Source organism: Paroedura picta, chromosome 2 (assembly GCF_049243985.1).
Source record: "Paroedura picta isolate Pp20150507F chromosome 2, Ppicta_v3.0, whole genome shotgun sequence".
Lineage (NCBI taxonomy): Eukaryota > Metazoa > Chordata > Lepidosauria > Squamata > Gekkonidae > Paroedura > Paroedura picta.
In genome coordinates this window covers 96,009,443-96,025,550 of record NC_135370.1, presented here as the reverse complement: position 1 = coordinate 96,025,550, position 16,108 = coordinate 96,009,443, and the positions used below count along the sequence as shown (strand labels likewise).

At 42.5% G+C, this 16,108-nt stretch overlaps 1 protein-coding gene and 1 pseudogene across 3 annotated transcripts in view; both read left to right on the top strand.

Annotated features, from left to right (window-relative positions):
- The first annotated feature begins 999 nt into the window (after nucleotides 1–999).
- NRIP3 (nuclear receptor interacting protein 3) overlaps nucleotides 1,000–16,108 on the top strand; it is a 43,874-nt gene continuing 28,765 nt past the window's right edge. For 2 of the 3 annotated variants that reach the window (XM_077321764.1, XM_077321765.1), the window contains exon 1: nucleotides 1,000–1,290. In XM_077321764.1, the coding sequence (XP_077177879.1) occupies nucleotides 1,117–1,290 (174 nt within the window). In that variant the 5' untranslated portion in view covers nucleotides 1,000–1,116. The remainder of the gene's footprint in view (nucleotides 1,291–16,108) is intronic. The other variant, XM_077321766.1, reaches the window with a different exon arrangement.
- LOC143830006 (cilia- and flagella-associated protein 77 pseudogene) lies at nucleotides 3,115–4,903 on the top strand (annotated as a pseudogene).

The window sequence follows — 16,108 nt, the reverse complement described above, 5'->3', positions numbered from 1 at the left end:
CCTTAATGTAAGCTAAGGTGGCCTAATCTTTCTAATACTTCCTGGCCTCAAGCACATGGGAGAGAAGCCTTCTGAAGTACCAGCCCCTCTTGAGATCAGAATCTGTCCAGCTGCTGCCTGAAGACTGTCAGTGAGGGGGAGATCACTGCCTTCTTAGGGGGTTGATTCTACTGCTGAACTACTGACTGTGAAATTTCGCCCCCTAATATCTAGTTGGTCCCATTCTACCCATATCTAAAAGCCATTACTGCGAGTCCTCTCCTCTGCTGCCAACTGGAACCTTTCCCTGCCCTCTTTTAAGTGACAACCTTTCAAATACTTAAAGGCAGCATTCATGTTCCCTCTCAGAGGTCTGTGGCTCTAGACGTGGGGGTTTCCTTAACCCCATGCTAACTGGAACAAAATATGCTCACCTGGTGTTTCACTACTAGAAAAATGGTGTCAGATCAAACAGTGTCAAACAGCTTTTTGCTCTGAACAGTGACAACACAGTTGAGCCTATGGTTTATACAACTAGAGGAGATGGCTTGGCTGCAGATGTGCAACACCCCCTGCCCCCCCCCCCCAACATGCTATGATAATGAGCAGTGTACTGCTTATTCTATGTCTCCTCACATTGCTTGAATCTACCTGCACTGGGCTTATTAGATTTCTCTTTTTATTGATTGCGGTGTAATCCATTCTTAGTCTCAGTGAGAAAGTTGGACTATAAATGCAGTAAATAAATTGCACATTAGCTTGTACAAAAGGAAAAGGTTAAGCAGACTGCTTTAAAAGAAACTGCAAGCTCATTTTCAGAAACGTTGCTTTTCTTTGATGAATGAAGCACGCAAGGCAGACCAGCTTCTGGCAAATGCTGTTTTTCAAAAGGAAGGCAGACAGCGATTTAATTCCCTAGATTGATTCTGAGCTTGCCCATGCCGTGGTGGATGTGTAACATAGTGTCATGTGCATAACCCCTCCTTTACTACACTGCACTGGCTGGGTTATCTGCTGTTCCGAAAACGTCACGCGGATTCTATTATAAAGTGCACACAATAGATGGTTGAAGCATTCCTTTCTGTATAGGAGCACAGCCGCAGCTTGGGCGAGAAAGGGAGGCAGACAGAACCAGATATGTTTTACTCTGGGATCCTCACAGAGCCAACAAGGAAGGATGTGGACATGAGGGAAGCTGCATCTCTCCGACAACAGAGGAGAATGAAGCAGGCGGTTCAGTTTAACCACAAGGACTCTGCTGACCTGCTGCCATTAGATGGGCTGAAGAAATTGGGAACTTCAAAAGACACCGTAAGATGAGGGGCTTCCCCCGCAAAATGGATAAAATATTGATTTGAAAGATAACTGTTAAATGTGTTCTATTATGGTCCTAATTTTAATGCTTGTAGGGTAATGAGCTTGGTTGCCTTTGAAAGCTGTAGGAAATTAACATAACAATTAAGGTCTTTGCGAAGGACAGAGAGAAAAGAGGAGGATTCTGGGTCTGGCAGCCTTTCCCTCACTATGTAGTGTGGGGAGTTGCTTTCAGGAGATAAAAATGGATTTTGTTCATGCATACTGTCGCAACCAAGCATTTTTGTTCCTTTCTTGATGATGGATCGTTTTGTTAAATGGCCTACTTAAAGGCTACATATCCATACCTTGTATCTAACATGAGCCATTTTGATTTCTTCCAGAATTTTTAATATGAGAAATATTGATTTTTTAAAATATGAACTACAGTCAGCTGGTGGAGGAGAGACTTTTGGAATTCAAATCTGGAGACTGAAATGGCTAACTACTTTTTGTGCTTGTTTACCTTCCCTTCATTTGGGTGCAGCCAATGCCAGCTGCTTTTTTTTTGGAAGGAAGTCCAGTTAATGTCAAATTGGACTTGCTTCCTAATCAATGTTTTAATTGAGGAATTATTTCATGTCTAAGCATAGAACGCTATCCCCATGCAGTGGGAAAGTAGCTTTCTTCCAATCACACATTTTGAAAGCTTTCCAGGTTTCTTTAAACAGAAACAAACATTAGAACATCACTCAAGCTAAAATTGAAAATATTTTCAAGTAGGAACATTTTAAAAAAATCCTCTGGAGATTTTATCTTACTGTACATGGTGAATGGTAGTACACTTTGACCTGGTACACTGTTCATACAGCCAAGGATTATATCTGTAATTGAGACCCTACCGTAGCTAAAATGACTGTGTTTATACATTTCTCCATTCATAGCCAGTATATCAAAAAGCTACATCAGCCCTTTGAATAAAACTGTAAATCCAGTTGGGTTCACAAATGTGGCTTTAAACACTGATTAATATTATCTGTTCCATGAGTGCAAAGTGCTTGTTTGCTCACATATTTCTCTTTTGGTGGGGAAGTATTTAGATCTAGACTGAATGACTTTCGATACTGAGTGGAAAACAGGAGTCAGCTGCAGGGAAGGAAGGTGGGAGCAGAATACAGGGTGTAGGAAATGGTTTGTGGAGCCTTGTGCAAGGCCTAGAGATATGAAGGTCCAGAAATGAGTGGGGGAACCAGGAAAAAATATGGAAGAGTTTTTCCCCTACAAACAGCTCCCTCCCTGATATTATAAACTGGGGAACTTTGAGAAACCCTGGAAAAAAAACACTATGAAATATTTTGCTTTGAAATTTCTTTGGAAAGTTTAGGGAGCACTGGAAAAAAAACTCCATGATTTTTTTTAAATACAAGATTTTAGTTTCTCAAAATGTATAGTTGAAATGACTGTGGAACATTGAATAAAAATCCCATGATACATTTTACCCTTTTAGTATGTGAAAAATTGCTAAGATAAGAGTGGAATGCAACAATTTGCAGCTCTGTCTCGCTTTAGGAGCACCTGTACTTGTCATTTAGTTGGTGAAAATCTAAGAAAGGAATCATAAGGAGGTCTACTTAGAATCCTACTTAAGTTTGTTCATTGGAGCTTTCTCCACCATAAAAGTGTTCTTAGGATAGCTTTGGGAGGCATTTATACTTTGGAATTCCCTAAAGGTTTCAATGTATACAATTTAATATACTAAATTATGAATTATGCATTTTATACTGGTAAAACCAAAATTGGCAGAGGGCTGAGTGGAAAGTTATTATTATAGCATATATTTCAGTTTCCTCCCAATTTTCCATTTTGCCTATCACACACAAAAGGCACAATGTTGTTTCATAGAGCTTCAAAATTTCCAGAAATTTTACACCTGTAGACAAGAATACTTTAGGTTATAACTAAGATTTGTCTCATGGTGGCCTTCCTAGCACTCTGCTCATTAAATCATCCAATTAAGTAAAATTCCAAAAGGAAACTCAGAAATATTTGAAATAATGTAAAAGGAATAAATATCCTAACGCAGCTGGAACATTTAATACCCATTGTAAAAGCAGACAAAGGCCTAGGAATACAAATTGTTGGTGTTATGACTGTTTTAGCAATTTAGCAACTTAGAAGTTAAAGGCAAACTTTTCCCAGAAACAGAAATTACATACCGATTACATACCTGAGGTGATTCTAAGAACGCTATGTAAAATGAGTTCTCAAAGCTATTGGGTTTGACAGTTCTTCGCCCTTCCCTACTTGCAGACCTTGTACTGAGTGGTTTGCCAGCAAGGCATGAATAAATAGATCAAGCTTTGATGACACAATGAATCACAACACTAAATTTTGCATGGTTTGTGATGTCACACCAAAGCTTCAAGTTACACTCAGGTGGTTTAAAAGGCTGCGTCATAATGTTTGTGCATGAGAGAAAGAGAGCCGAAGCATAAATACTCATTTATCAGCAATGGATTCATTTGAGAGGCAGCCCCATCTTAAAACAAAAAAGAAAGCTGTTGTTGGAGACATCTGTCCCCCTCCTCTGTTACCCCTTACGATAGCTGACATCAAGCCAGGTTCAGAAAATGAGAGGGTTGGGGTGATGAGAGAGTCCATGCTGCAGAACCACCTCATTCTAAAACCTGAGCTAGGAAGGACACAGAGAAGACGTACAAAGCTTCCTGGGGCAGCTTATGTGTATGGATTAAGCCTGCATGGGACAGATGGAGGAGTTCCTGAAGCCATAGGACATTGGCAGGTAATGACTCCCTCTGCCCCCAAAGAAGAAACCAAACCAAAGGACTTTGTTACCCTAAACTATAAAGGAATTAAGTCTGGTCTGACAACTGCAAAGGAACATTACCTATATCGCCAGGCCCATGAAATACGCATCCAAGAACAGGATTACAAGAGGTTCCCAAAAGATCCCCCTCGTCTTCCTGATGCAATGACCTATGGAATGCCAAATCGTCCTCCCACACCGATTATAGATATTCTGCAGCACAAGTTCAAAGACTTATGGTTGCAGGAAATGCGAAATATTTACTTGGCTGGTGAGCAGACAAAGATGCTTCAAAAGAAAAGGCACGAGAAAGCATATGATACCTTTGCTGCCATGATAAGGAGACATCAAATGCCAGTAAAGCTGGAACCCCTGTGGCAACTGCCAAGATTTGGGAAAATAACTGCCCATCTTGACACCTTTCCCAGTCGAGTAGATCGTGTGAATGCTTTCAAGGCCCAGGAGAAAGAAGCACCAGTTCGACATGGAAAACTTGTTAAAGGCATCTATACATATTTATAGGACTCAGGATTATAAAGCTTGTACAACTTGTATATCAAAAAGTACACGTGCCATGCACACGGCTCCTCACTAGGACTGCTTGATGTCACTGATTATATTAAAACGAAATTTCTTTCAATAAGTTTTTTTTTAATTAGGGAAATGGTAACTACAGGCGGAAAGCATTGCACTGCTAATGAACTGTGAAGTTCCTGCCAAGGAGGCAGGAAAGGATGATTGTTGCTTTGGTGGCACTAACTGGAACACCAGCGAGACCTTGAATCGGTGCACACAATTGGCCAGTGCCTGCCTCGCCCAATCTTACAGTCTCTACATAAGTCTGTTAAGGGCCAAAACAGACTGGGAATAGATGCCAGACTGGGAATAACTCCTTGAGCTACCCTAGAACCATCTATGTAAACACAAACCTGCCCTCTTTATAACTGGAAATAACCAAAAGCCTGGTGGAAGAGCTCCGTCTTGCAGGCCCTGCGGAATGTTGAAAGTTCCTTCAGGGCTTTCAGTTCTTCCAGCATTCCACCAGGTCGGGGCCAGGACTGAGAAGGCCTCGGCCCTGGTCAAGGCCAGGTGAGCCTCCTTGTGACCAGGAATGACCAGTAGGTTAGCCCCCGCAGAGCGTAAAGTATGTACTTAACTACTAAGAACTCTAACCACAATGTTCTGCACTGGGGGAACGGGGGATTAATTAGCATCAGAGGAAAATTATTCCTTCCAATTAAAGTTGCCCTCTCCCTAAAATGCCACTGGGGTGGCTTATGAGGTCAGGGGATGGGATAGAATTGGGATGTATTCCCCAACTCCAGTTGCCCTCTAAATTCTCCCAGCATCACAGGAGGAAGTGGTAAAAGTAACCTGCATTCTGCTGTTCAGAATTCCAAAGACCTGTAACATTACATTGCAACATTATACTGCTGTTTTATGTGTGGCATTTTTAATGCTAGCTGTCCGCTGCAATCCTGTTGAGGCCGGGAAGCAAAGAAGATCTGGGCCCCCCCTCACGAAGCGGCGGTTGCATATGTCAGCAGCTCCCCTCCACGTCCCTTTTAGTGGGGGTAGAGATCGGGTTAGTTATTGAACCCTGCCGCCACTCTTGGCCTGTTATAACTATGTTGCTAAGGATTAGTTGTGGGTTCATGCTTTTATGATATTGTTAAAATGGGATTGTTTTATGTAACCCACCTCGAGCCTTCGGGGGGAGGCGGGATATAAATAAAATGATGATGATGACGATGATACACTGGTGGGTGATGATGGAATTAGGGTTAGGACAAGTGTGTATCCTCTGGTTCTAATCTTCGCCTTTAAAATCACTTATGCTCATGGAGACACAAGCAGGCCAATTATCTACCTCCTTATATTTCCCCCCTCCTTTTAGTAACTGAGTTTAACATTCTTAGAGGGCAATGAGCATATTGGAGTGCTTTGTTAGGATTCTTTTTGTTCACTGGAGAATCTCTCTCTCTCTCTCACTGTGTGTGTTTGTGTGTATACAAGAATGGGCCTGTTTAGCTGCCCTTCTAATAGGCACAGGAGTATGTACTTTACTGTCAGAAGCAATTATTCAGAGTTTGATATTCTCAGAGCTACTGAATTCTTCCAGAAACAGGGACACCTCTTCCTTCCTTAGATTAGTTGTTAACTGCTTACCCTTTTGCCAAACTCAAAGCAACATATCTGAAATCTATAATGTCATTAAAACAGCATCAGAAAATATCAATACAACATTAATACAGTTACAAGCAGGCAATAAAAACAAATACAGAAATGGTACACTACCTAACAAGTAACTACGGGCAAGAGACTAAGATCTTTTATGAACCTGTGTTTTCCTTTGCTTTTTACATGCATTCACATCAGGTTTTTTCCCCCTTCACTTCACCCATAGAATCATAGAGTTGGAAGGGGCCATATAGGCCATCTAGTCCAACCCCCTGCTCAACGCAGGATCAGCCCTAAGCATCCTAAAGCATCCAAGAAAAGTGTGTATCCAACCTGTGCTTGAAGACTGCCAGTGAGGGGGAGCTCACCACCTCCTTAGGCAGCCTATTCCACTGCTGAACTACTCTGAAAATTTTTTTCCTGATATCTAGCCTATATCGTTGTACTTGAAGTTTAAACCCATTACTGCGTGTCCTCTCCTCTGCAGCCAGCAGAAACAGCATCCTGCCCTCCTCCAAGTGACAACCTTTCAAATACTTAAAGAGGGCTATCATGTCCCCTCTCAACCTCCTTTTCTCCAGGCTGAACATTCCCAAGTCCCTCAACGTATCTTCATAGGGCTTTGTCCCCTGGCCCCAGATCATCCTTGTCGCTCTCCTCTGTACCCTTTCAATTCTATTTACATCCTTCTTGAAGTGAGGCCTCCAGAACTGCACGCAGTACTCCATGTGTGGTCTGACCAGTGCCGTATACAATGGGACAACTTGTGATTTTGATGTGATGCCCCTGTTGATACAGCCCAAAATGGCATTCGCCTTTTTTACCGCTGCATCACACTGCCTGCTCATGTTTAGTTTACAATCCACAAGTAACCCAAGGTCTCGTTCACACACAGTGTTACCTAGAAGCGTATCCCCCATCCAGTAGGCATGCTTTTCATTTTTCTGACCCAGATGCAGAACTTTACACTTATCTCTATTAAATTGCATCTTGTTGTCATTTGCCGATTTTTCCATTGTGTTCAGTTCTCGTTGAACTCTGTCTCTATCTTCCGGAGTATTTGCCAGTCCTCCCAATTTGGTGTCATCTGCAAACTTGATGAGTAGTCCCTCCACCCCCTCATCTAGATCATTGATTAATATGTTTAAAAGTATCAGATCAAGCACCGAGTCCTGAGGTACCCCGCTACTCACCTCCCTCCAGTCTGATGAAACACCATTGACAACAACTCTTTGAGTGTGGTTCTCTAACCAATTTCCTATCCACCTAACTATCTGAAAATCCAGATTGCACTCCTTCAATTTATTCATCAGAACATCATGGGGAACCTTATCAAAAGCTTTACTAAAATCCAAATAAACAACATCAACCGAATTTCCACGATCCAGCAAACTTGTTACTTGGTCAAAAAAGGAAACCTGGTTGGTCTGAAAGGACCTGTTAGAGACAAATCCATGCTGATTTCCTTGGATCACCAAATTGTCCTCCAGATGTTTGCAGATCGCTCTCTTTAATATCTGCTCCATTATCTTCCCCACAACAGAGGTCAGACTCACTGGTCTGTAGTTTCCCGGGTCATCCTTCCTCCCTTTTTTGAAGATCGGAATAACGTTTGCTCTCTTCCAGTCCGGGACAACTCCAGTCCTTAAAGAGGTCCCAAAGATGATGGACAAGGGTTGTGCAAGGTCTCTGGAAAGTTCTTTGAGCACTCTCGGGTGCATGATTGGGTGAAGGAATGTAGCTTTCAGAGTGAAATTTCAGAATGTTTCTGTGGGACCCATGGAGGACCCTGATCACCCAGTTAGTACGGTCTTCTTGTGGAAATGCAGAACTTGGAATGGAAAAGGAGAAAAAAATAGTGCCCAAACCCAGAAATAAACCAGGGATCATTTCATCTTCAGCCCAATGCCCTCCACACTGAGCTATTGACTGTGTTGAGAGTCAGACCACAAAAATCACCTTCAGATTGCCTTTATGCCAAATTCAGTTCACATATTTTGCTTCTTTCATTAATTCATGTTTATTGGTATATAATGATTTTTGCTTCTGAAAAGCTTGTGTTTTAAAAGCAGCCATAGCTTGAACAACTTCTCAGCTTTTTGCATCCAGAAAGGGGCTACATTAGAGAGGCAGACACACCTGAGCCAGATGGGGATGGAACAAGTAGAAAGATTGGCTTGAAGGTCTATTTGAGAACCATCTTGGTGGTTAGTAGCGCTGATGTCTAATCTGGTGTGCCAGGTTTGATTCCCCTCCATAAGCAGCCAGCTGAGTAACCTTGGGCTCGCCACAGCACTGATAAAGTTGTTCTGACTGAGCAGTAATATCAGGGCTCTCTCAGCCTCACCCACCCCACAGGGTGTCTGTTGTGAGGAAAGGAAAGGGAAGGTGAATGTAAGCCACTGATACTCCCTCTGGTAGAGAAAAGTAGCATATAAGAACCAACTCTTCTTCTTTGTCTTCTCCTCTCTTGCAGTAAACATTCTCAACAAAGGGCACGCATCTCTTTAAACTTTAAACAGCACATATACACACATCATATAAAACTTCCTCCTCCTTTTTTAAAATCAGGGAACTGAGTCTTATAAGGCCTCAATGTATTGCTAGACTTATTTGGTTTCTTTAAGAAAAATTGACAAGATGGGAAAAGTAAGTAATAAAGAAGGGGGGGGGGAGAATCTTCTGCTAAAATGGCTACCAGACAGTAAACATAGCTTGAAGAATCTCTAACGCTTTCAAGAAATATGCCAAGCACAAAACTGACCAATAAGGAGAGACTGACCACACTGCCCCCCCAGCTTCTGAGTGCTGTAAGACTATTTGTTTTTTTTTTCCATTGGTATGCAGACCATATACTCTGTAATTCCAAAGAGAAAACCACCTTTTAAAAAAAGTGCAGAGTGCAAGCATGGGATTCAAATTGAAGACATACCAATGCGAATTCAGTGATAATCAAAAGTAAGCGATGCGTGCAGAAAGGACCTAAGAAAAAGCTATGCAAAGCATAGTAAGAATCAAGCATCTCACTATACCAGCTGGTATGACTGACGTCCCCTGCATCAAGGAGGACATTCTATCCTGTTTGCTTTCTAGCTTTTCTTCTTAACTATGTATTTTTCAGTGGCTAGTCTCTTGAATGAATTTGTTTTGTGTTATCTCTTTTGTATTAGCGGAATGATCTGTAGATGGAAATATTTATGTGCTGCACAGTCTTGTATGATTTCAAGTTTCCATTAACGTCATTGTTTATACATTTCACAGTTGATTTTTGCCTATAATCATGAATATTTCTGGAAATTGTTTAGGATGTTGCTTTTCATAGTTGCTAATAATGTCATAATCATACTTGTGATTTTTACTTGACATCTATATCTGTATTAACTGAACCAGAACTCGTTTGATGGGATTAATCACTCTTTCATTGCACAGTTATTTAACAATAATAATCCAGTTGCTGATGGGATTTCAAATAGTTTTCTGTCAACAAGTGGATCTTCTTGGTACACATTATTATATCTCCCTATTATATCACAATATTTTGCCAATACAAAAATGCATTTTTTCCTTGTGGGTGCCTGCATAATAACAAAATTTCTATGGCAGGCCCTTAATTTGAACTTTTCTTATTTTTCCTTCTGAAGAAGTTGAGTATTACAATGAAGGAATCCCTTTGAAAACAAAAGGAATGAACCCCATGAAATAGAAATGATATATTCCTGCCCTACCATTTCTTTAACATCCTTATTTCTCATCCTTTAAAAATATCACTGTTGAAAATAATTGTCCCATTCTTTTCCCCACTCCAAGTATTATTGGATTGCACTTAGGGCTACTTATAACATGAAAATACAGTGTTGTGTGTGTTTTTTTAATCCTCTGGGAAGGCCCTTGGTGTGTCTAAATGTCATGTTTTCTGCCTAGGCCTGGGGGGGGGGGGGTGCCAGCAGAGTCATCAGAGTAAGCTTAAGCTGGAAAAATGCAACATGTGAGGAAGACAGATGGTACCATCCCTTTGTTTTTGCCAGGAAAAGACCAGTTCTTTGGAACCCACCACTCGATTTTCTGCCTCTGGCCTGTTTGCAGAGTACTGAATCTGTTCCATAGCCTCCTCCATGCCTGTGGACTGTTGGACATCTATTACACCAAAAATAGTTTAGTATTTGTGGAGTAAATGGCATATTTATTGCCTTTGTAGATGTTCTCATTCCTAAATTACATTTTGGATACTTAGAATTGTTCTCATTATATGAGATGTTTATATGCAGTATATATAGATACATTATGTGGAGGTGCAGATCAGGAAGTTTTCATGTATGCATTAAAAAGTTATAAATCTGTATGGAATTTTGACAAGATTAAAATTGCATTAACCAAGATCCAGTCCAATAAGCTAAGGATACCAGATTGTCCCACTTTTGGAGGGACATCTGAGGGCACCTGGCAAATTGTACTTATGTTGAAATTTAAAAATATCTATTACAATACTATTTTTGCATGCTATGCATTCTATGAAACTTTTTGTTCTTCCATATAGACCAATTTTTTAATCAAGAACCCCCCGATCAATGGTGTCCCACTTTACCAATGTTAAAATCTGGTCACCTTACAATAAGCCAACAATGGGAATACCCACAAAACCTCTGCAAGCAACAGTGAATAGCTTCTGAGAGGAGAAAATAACTCCTGGAGTCTTATGGCTGCTCCTTGAGCATTCCAGAAGACTGAAACCCATTATTCCTTAGGGGAATCATTTAGAATTCAACGTATCAACCCTTTCCCTTCTCTATTTATCAGAGTCTGTAGCTGGACATAGAAGTATTCTGTTCCTATAACTGAATAGCTGTGACAGGGAAGGCAATATTGTTTATGATGTCCTCTATATCTGCACCATTCAAAGGTTTGTTTGTTGCATTCACTCTTTGTTGATGCCTGCAGAGAAGCAAAAGACATGACACGGATCTTGCCTTAGGGAGTGTGCAAGTCTAAGCCTTTTAAGAGCCATTACAAGATGTTCATGGCAGTCACATGGTAGTGAAGAAAAAGATGATGGTGGTGGAAATGCTTTGTGAACTATTGCTGTTTAATGGTTAGAGGCAGTGGGGTGAATTACAGGCAAACACAACACAAACTTTCTTACATCAGGTGAGTAGCTTGAAGGAAGTGGAAAGTGTTGCATGACAATATGCCGGGAAATTTGGGAGTGGAGAAGAGGAATGTGGTGTGTCCTATTGCATTTTTTTACATGTGCGACTATAGCAGAAAGTTTCACATTAGCTGACTTCCAGCTGATTTCTCAGTTTTGCAGTACTGTGATTAAGAAATAGACAAACAACTTTCAGCATCTGTAAGTAATTTTTCTCTATTGGGCAAGAAGGAGCTACACAGGGAGCAATTTCATTTTAATTATGAAAGTGGTGCAGGGGATGGAAAAGAATTTGCTTCCTAAGACCCATGGACCCAATCCAAATGGCTCACCTTCAGCTGTGATACATAGAAATTTAAATAAATGGAAGAACTTTAATTTTGCTTGGATTTTATAGGTGGTTTCTATTTGTTTATCTATTTTAAACATAGCTATCCTGCATTGCCTCATTTGAATCCAAGACATTAAAGTGTTCCTAGTTTAAGCATTCATTTGTATATGACATCATGAGGAAAGCAAAACTGGACTAGTGTGGGAATATATCTGTATAACAAATATTATTCATGGCTTCATAGAACGAATCCTAGGAATAACATTTTAATGAGGGTCCTGATAATTCTCTGTTGGAGATCATAAGTCTCTCTCACAGCCTTTCTGGCCCCAGTCCCTGGCAGGCTGTATTATGAAAGAAAAAAATGTGAACCTTCTGTGGAGGGAACCTGTCAGCACATCTTTCTGCCTTAGGGTCTCCACTAGGTCATTGCCCTGTATACCAAAAGAGATCTGGCAGTAGTTCACAGAAGCTGGGTCGTCTCTTCCAAAGAAGTTTAGGCAGGAAGGGATGCCCTATGAGACAATTTTCATAAAGGCTGGATGGATTTGGTTGTTAACGTCTGAACAAGTCTAATAAGGCATACGTGTGCATTTAGAAGTACCTATAAACTAACTAAAATTGATGTCATTTATTTAAATATTTATTGTATGGCAGAATTACACAAAGAAATCATCTTTAACCGCTCCTGCGGTTAAATAAAAGGGTAAGGCCACCTGGGGAGGAGTTAGGGCGGGCCCTGTCCAGGATAAAAACTCAAGAGGGCCCAATCAGGAGCCGCGAAATGGCTCCTGATTGGGCACTCCAAATGTCCATCCAGGGCCAAGCAGCCAATGGGGAGGTGTGTGAAGTGCCTTCCTATTGGCCCCTCACCAGGACAGATCAAAATTCCATTCACCCAAGCCCAGTCTGGCTGCCAGTCTGCTCCTGACCACCGCAGGGAGAGGTCAGCAGGGCTGTCAAGGGAGATGAGAACAGAGGCTTGAACAGGCTGCGCCAGCCCTTTTCGCCCCAAGGCTGTCCTAACTGTCAAGTCCAACTGTAAATTGCCTCAGAACCCTGACAGAGCTGGCAGGAGGCTGCAGAGTGCTCCCCCCCCCCTCTTCAGGCCTGCTGCGAAGGAGCCTCTGACAGGCCCTGACTGAGGGAAGGAGGCCTTTCCAAGAGCAACACAGGGGAGCCTGAGGGCCTTCCTTTTGAGGGGGGGGGACTTTCCCCTTCTGCCAAACAGTTGGCTTACAGGGAGGCCACAGAAAAGCCCCTTCTCACTTAAAATACTGATCTGGCCGGGGGTTAGACACAGCCAAGCCATGTGTCTTTCTTCTTTGCAACTCTCTGCAGATTTGAGGCCACTGCACAGCGTTATTCTGCAGAGGAAACTGGCTCTTTTGTCTCCTGTTTCATCTGCACAACAACCCTGTGCAGTAGGCCTCAAGTCTTTCAATTCAACAACAACCTGTGTGGGAAGCCTTAAATATTTCTTCTCTACCACAACCCTGTCCAAAGTAGCCCTTTCTGCCTGGGGAGCTGATCTTTATACTCTGCAGGTGAGCTGTAATTCCAGGAGCTCTCCAGGCCACACCTGGAGGTTGGCTACCCCTGGGTTGGAAATATTCCTGGAGGTTTGGAGGTGGGACTTCAAAATCATACAATGCCTCAGAGTCCAGCCTTCAAATGAGCCATTTTTGCCTGCAGTTGGTAGGGAGTAGTGCAGGAGTGTCCCTCCTGGCCTAGGGGTTATGGCCAGCCCTTATCAGCAACTTTTTTTATTCTGAGGTGCAGACAGGTAGACCAGCATCAGTCCTGTGAGTCTGGAAAGTGCAGGAAGATCTAAATAAATATTTAAAGCCTGAAACTGTAAATAGAGAACAAGTAAATGTCTGGAGACACATAGTAACTGAAATGACTTATTGGCCTTGCTAATAACCTTGGCCTGGCAAATAAAAAAAACAGTATAAAAAACCTTACTAAGGTCAAGACTGCTGTACACAGAGAGTCTTCCTCTTAGGGTTGCCAGCTTCCCAGTGAGGCTCGCTACCCCATCTCCCTCATGTGGAGTCTGCTATGGGGAGAGAAAGGGAAGATAATTGGAAAATGCTTTGAGACACCTGAGGCCTGCTGGGTCACTGCGGCCCATTTCCAGTTCTGTCAGATCCCTCACAACCCCACATACCTCACAGGTTGACTATTGTGGAGAGACGAATGGAAAAGGCGTTTGTAAACCACTTTGAGACCCTTTGGGTAGTAAGCAATAGGATACAAAAATCCGTTCTTCTATGGAGCAACCATGAAAGAAGCATGTGGGCACATAACATTTTACCAATAGTGAAAACATGATAGACAGAAGGAATAGGATGGACACCTGTGTACTGTGACTACCCCATGGGTATTAGGACAGAGGGGCATTTCAGTGAATGTGGCCTAATTCACACAAGAAGGGAAATGATGCAGAACTGAGGACATGGCTCTGGAAAGCTCATCTGTAACCACTATGCCAAAATTCCCAAAGGTCAGTCCTCTCCCACACTCTACGAACATTCCACACCACAGGTTCTTGACACCCATATCTCCACACCCATACCCTCATTTGTCACCATGCCACCACAACCTCCCACACTACACACACATTCAACCCCATGCCCTTACAGACTGGACAACTCCTCCCCTTCCTCTTCCCACTGCCAAGCTCTAGCGCCCGTTGTATTCTTGGATACAACAGGCTTTGCTCCTAGTATCTATATACATAAAATCATGACTGTACATCCTGACAAATTGCTGAAGGTTCCAAAGACTCCTATTGGTGGAATCTCCCCCCCTCAGGGCCAATTGCTGCTCCTGATCAGGATTCCCCCCCCCCATTCCTTTCAGGGCTGCCATGAAGGAAGACTCTAACAGCCTCTAACTGAGGAGAGGGAGGCATTTCCTAGACCAATGTAGGGGAGTCTGAGGGCATGGGTGTGCTTTTCTTTTGAGGAGGGAAAGCTTTCCCCTTCTGCCTAACTATTTGCTGACAGGGAGGCTACACAGAAGCCCCTTCTCACTTAAAATACTGCTGTGGCCAGCCTTACTGCTAGAGTGAAGATACAGCCAAGTTTCTCCACCAGTCTCTGAACATTTGAGGCCTACCAAAGAAGGTTGTTGTTTAGATGAAACTGGATACTGTTGTGGGGATTATTTTGCCTTCTGTGTAATCTCCACAACAACCTGTGTAGAAGGCTCAATGTTTCTCTTGCACAACATCCCCGTCTACCCTCCAAAGCAGCCATTTCTGCCTGGAGAGCTGATCTTTATAGCCTGGAGAGGAGCTGTAATTCCAAGTGATCTCCAGGCCCCACCTGGAGGTTGGTTATCTCAGGCTGGAAATATTCTTTGAGGTTTGCAGGTGGGGCTGCAAAATAGTACAGTGCCTCAGAGCATTCTCCAAAGCAGCCATTTTTGTCTGTAAAGCTGATCTTTATAGTCAAGAGATGAACAATGATAGTGGAGACAATGGTTGAGGCATTCCTTACCAGCAATAGTTTGTATTTTTTGGCGCAAACAGACAGACCAGGAAGGCTCCTGTGAGTCTGGAAAGTGCAGGAAGATCTAAATAAGGAATATTTAGGAACAAGCAACTGTCTGGAGAGGGGCTGAACTTACTTTGCTCAATCCCTGCTTTATACATAAAAATCATAGCCTTTGTGCACCCAACAAAAAATTCAAAATACTCACCTTATACAGACGCCATATTTTTGGCATTTTGCATAACGTTGCTAACAGTGTTCCAGCAGCTAACCAGCAGCTACATCCTCCAGTTTAAAGCAATAGCTGGAGAATCGCAAAAAGTGGATTCCCCCAGGCATGTTGCGTGAGTGGGAGGAGAGCAACCAGTAACCCACACACCAAGGACATGTGCGTTACCAAAGTGGACAAAGTAGCATGATCTCCATCTCCAATGCCTGCCCTTGAGCCCGCCTCTCTCTTCCTTCTATCCGGAACAGGGCTTTTTTTTTTTTTTTGAGCAAACTGCCTGGAGCAACAAATACTCATTGCTTAACCTACGCAAATAAAAAAAGTTCCCTCACCAGTTGACACACAAAGCATGCCTCCCAGACCCCCCTGCCCAAATACCATGATATTTTTTTCTTGAGCTTCAAGGGCTGGGGGTTGCATTAAAATGAGCACTATGCATCTATGAATAGATGTCTACATGTCCCAATGGAGAAGTTCCTCGGGGGGAACTAGGTTTTCCATTTTTATTAGGCAACAATTTGACTTTGCAGACAACAGGAACTGCTGTTGCCAGCAGTAGGCCTCAGGCTTCAGAAGGGCAGGCATCACCAGCCAAGCAACAGACTGCTAGCTAAGCCAAATG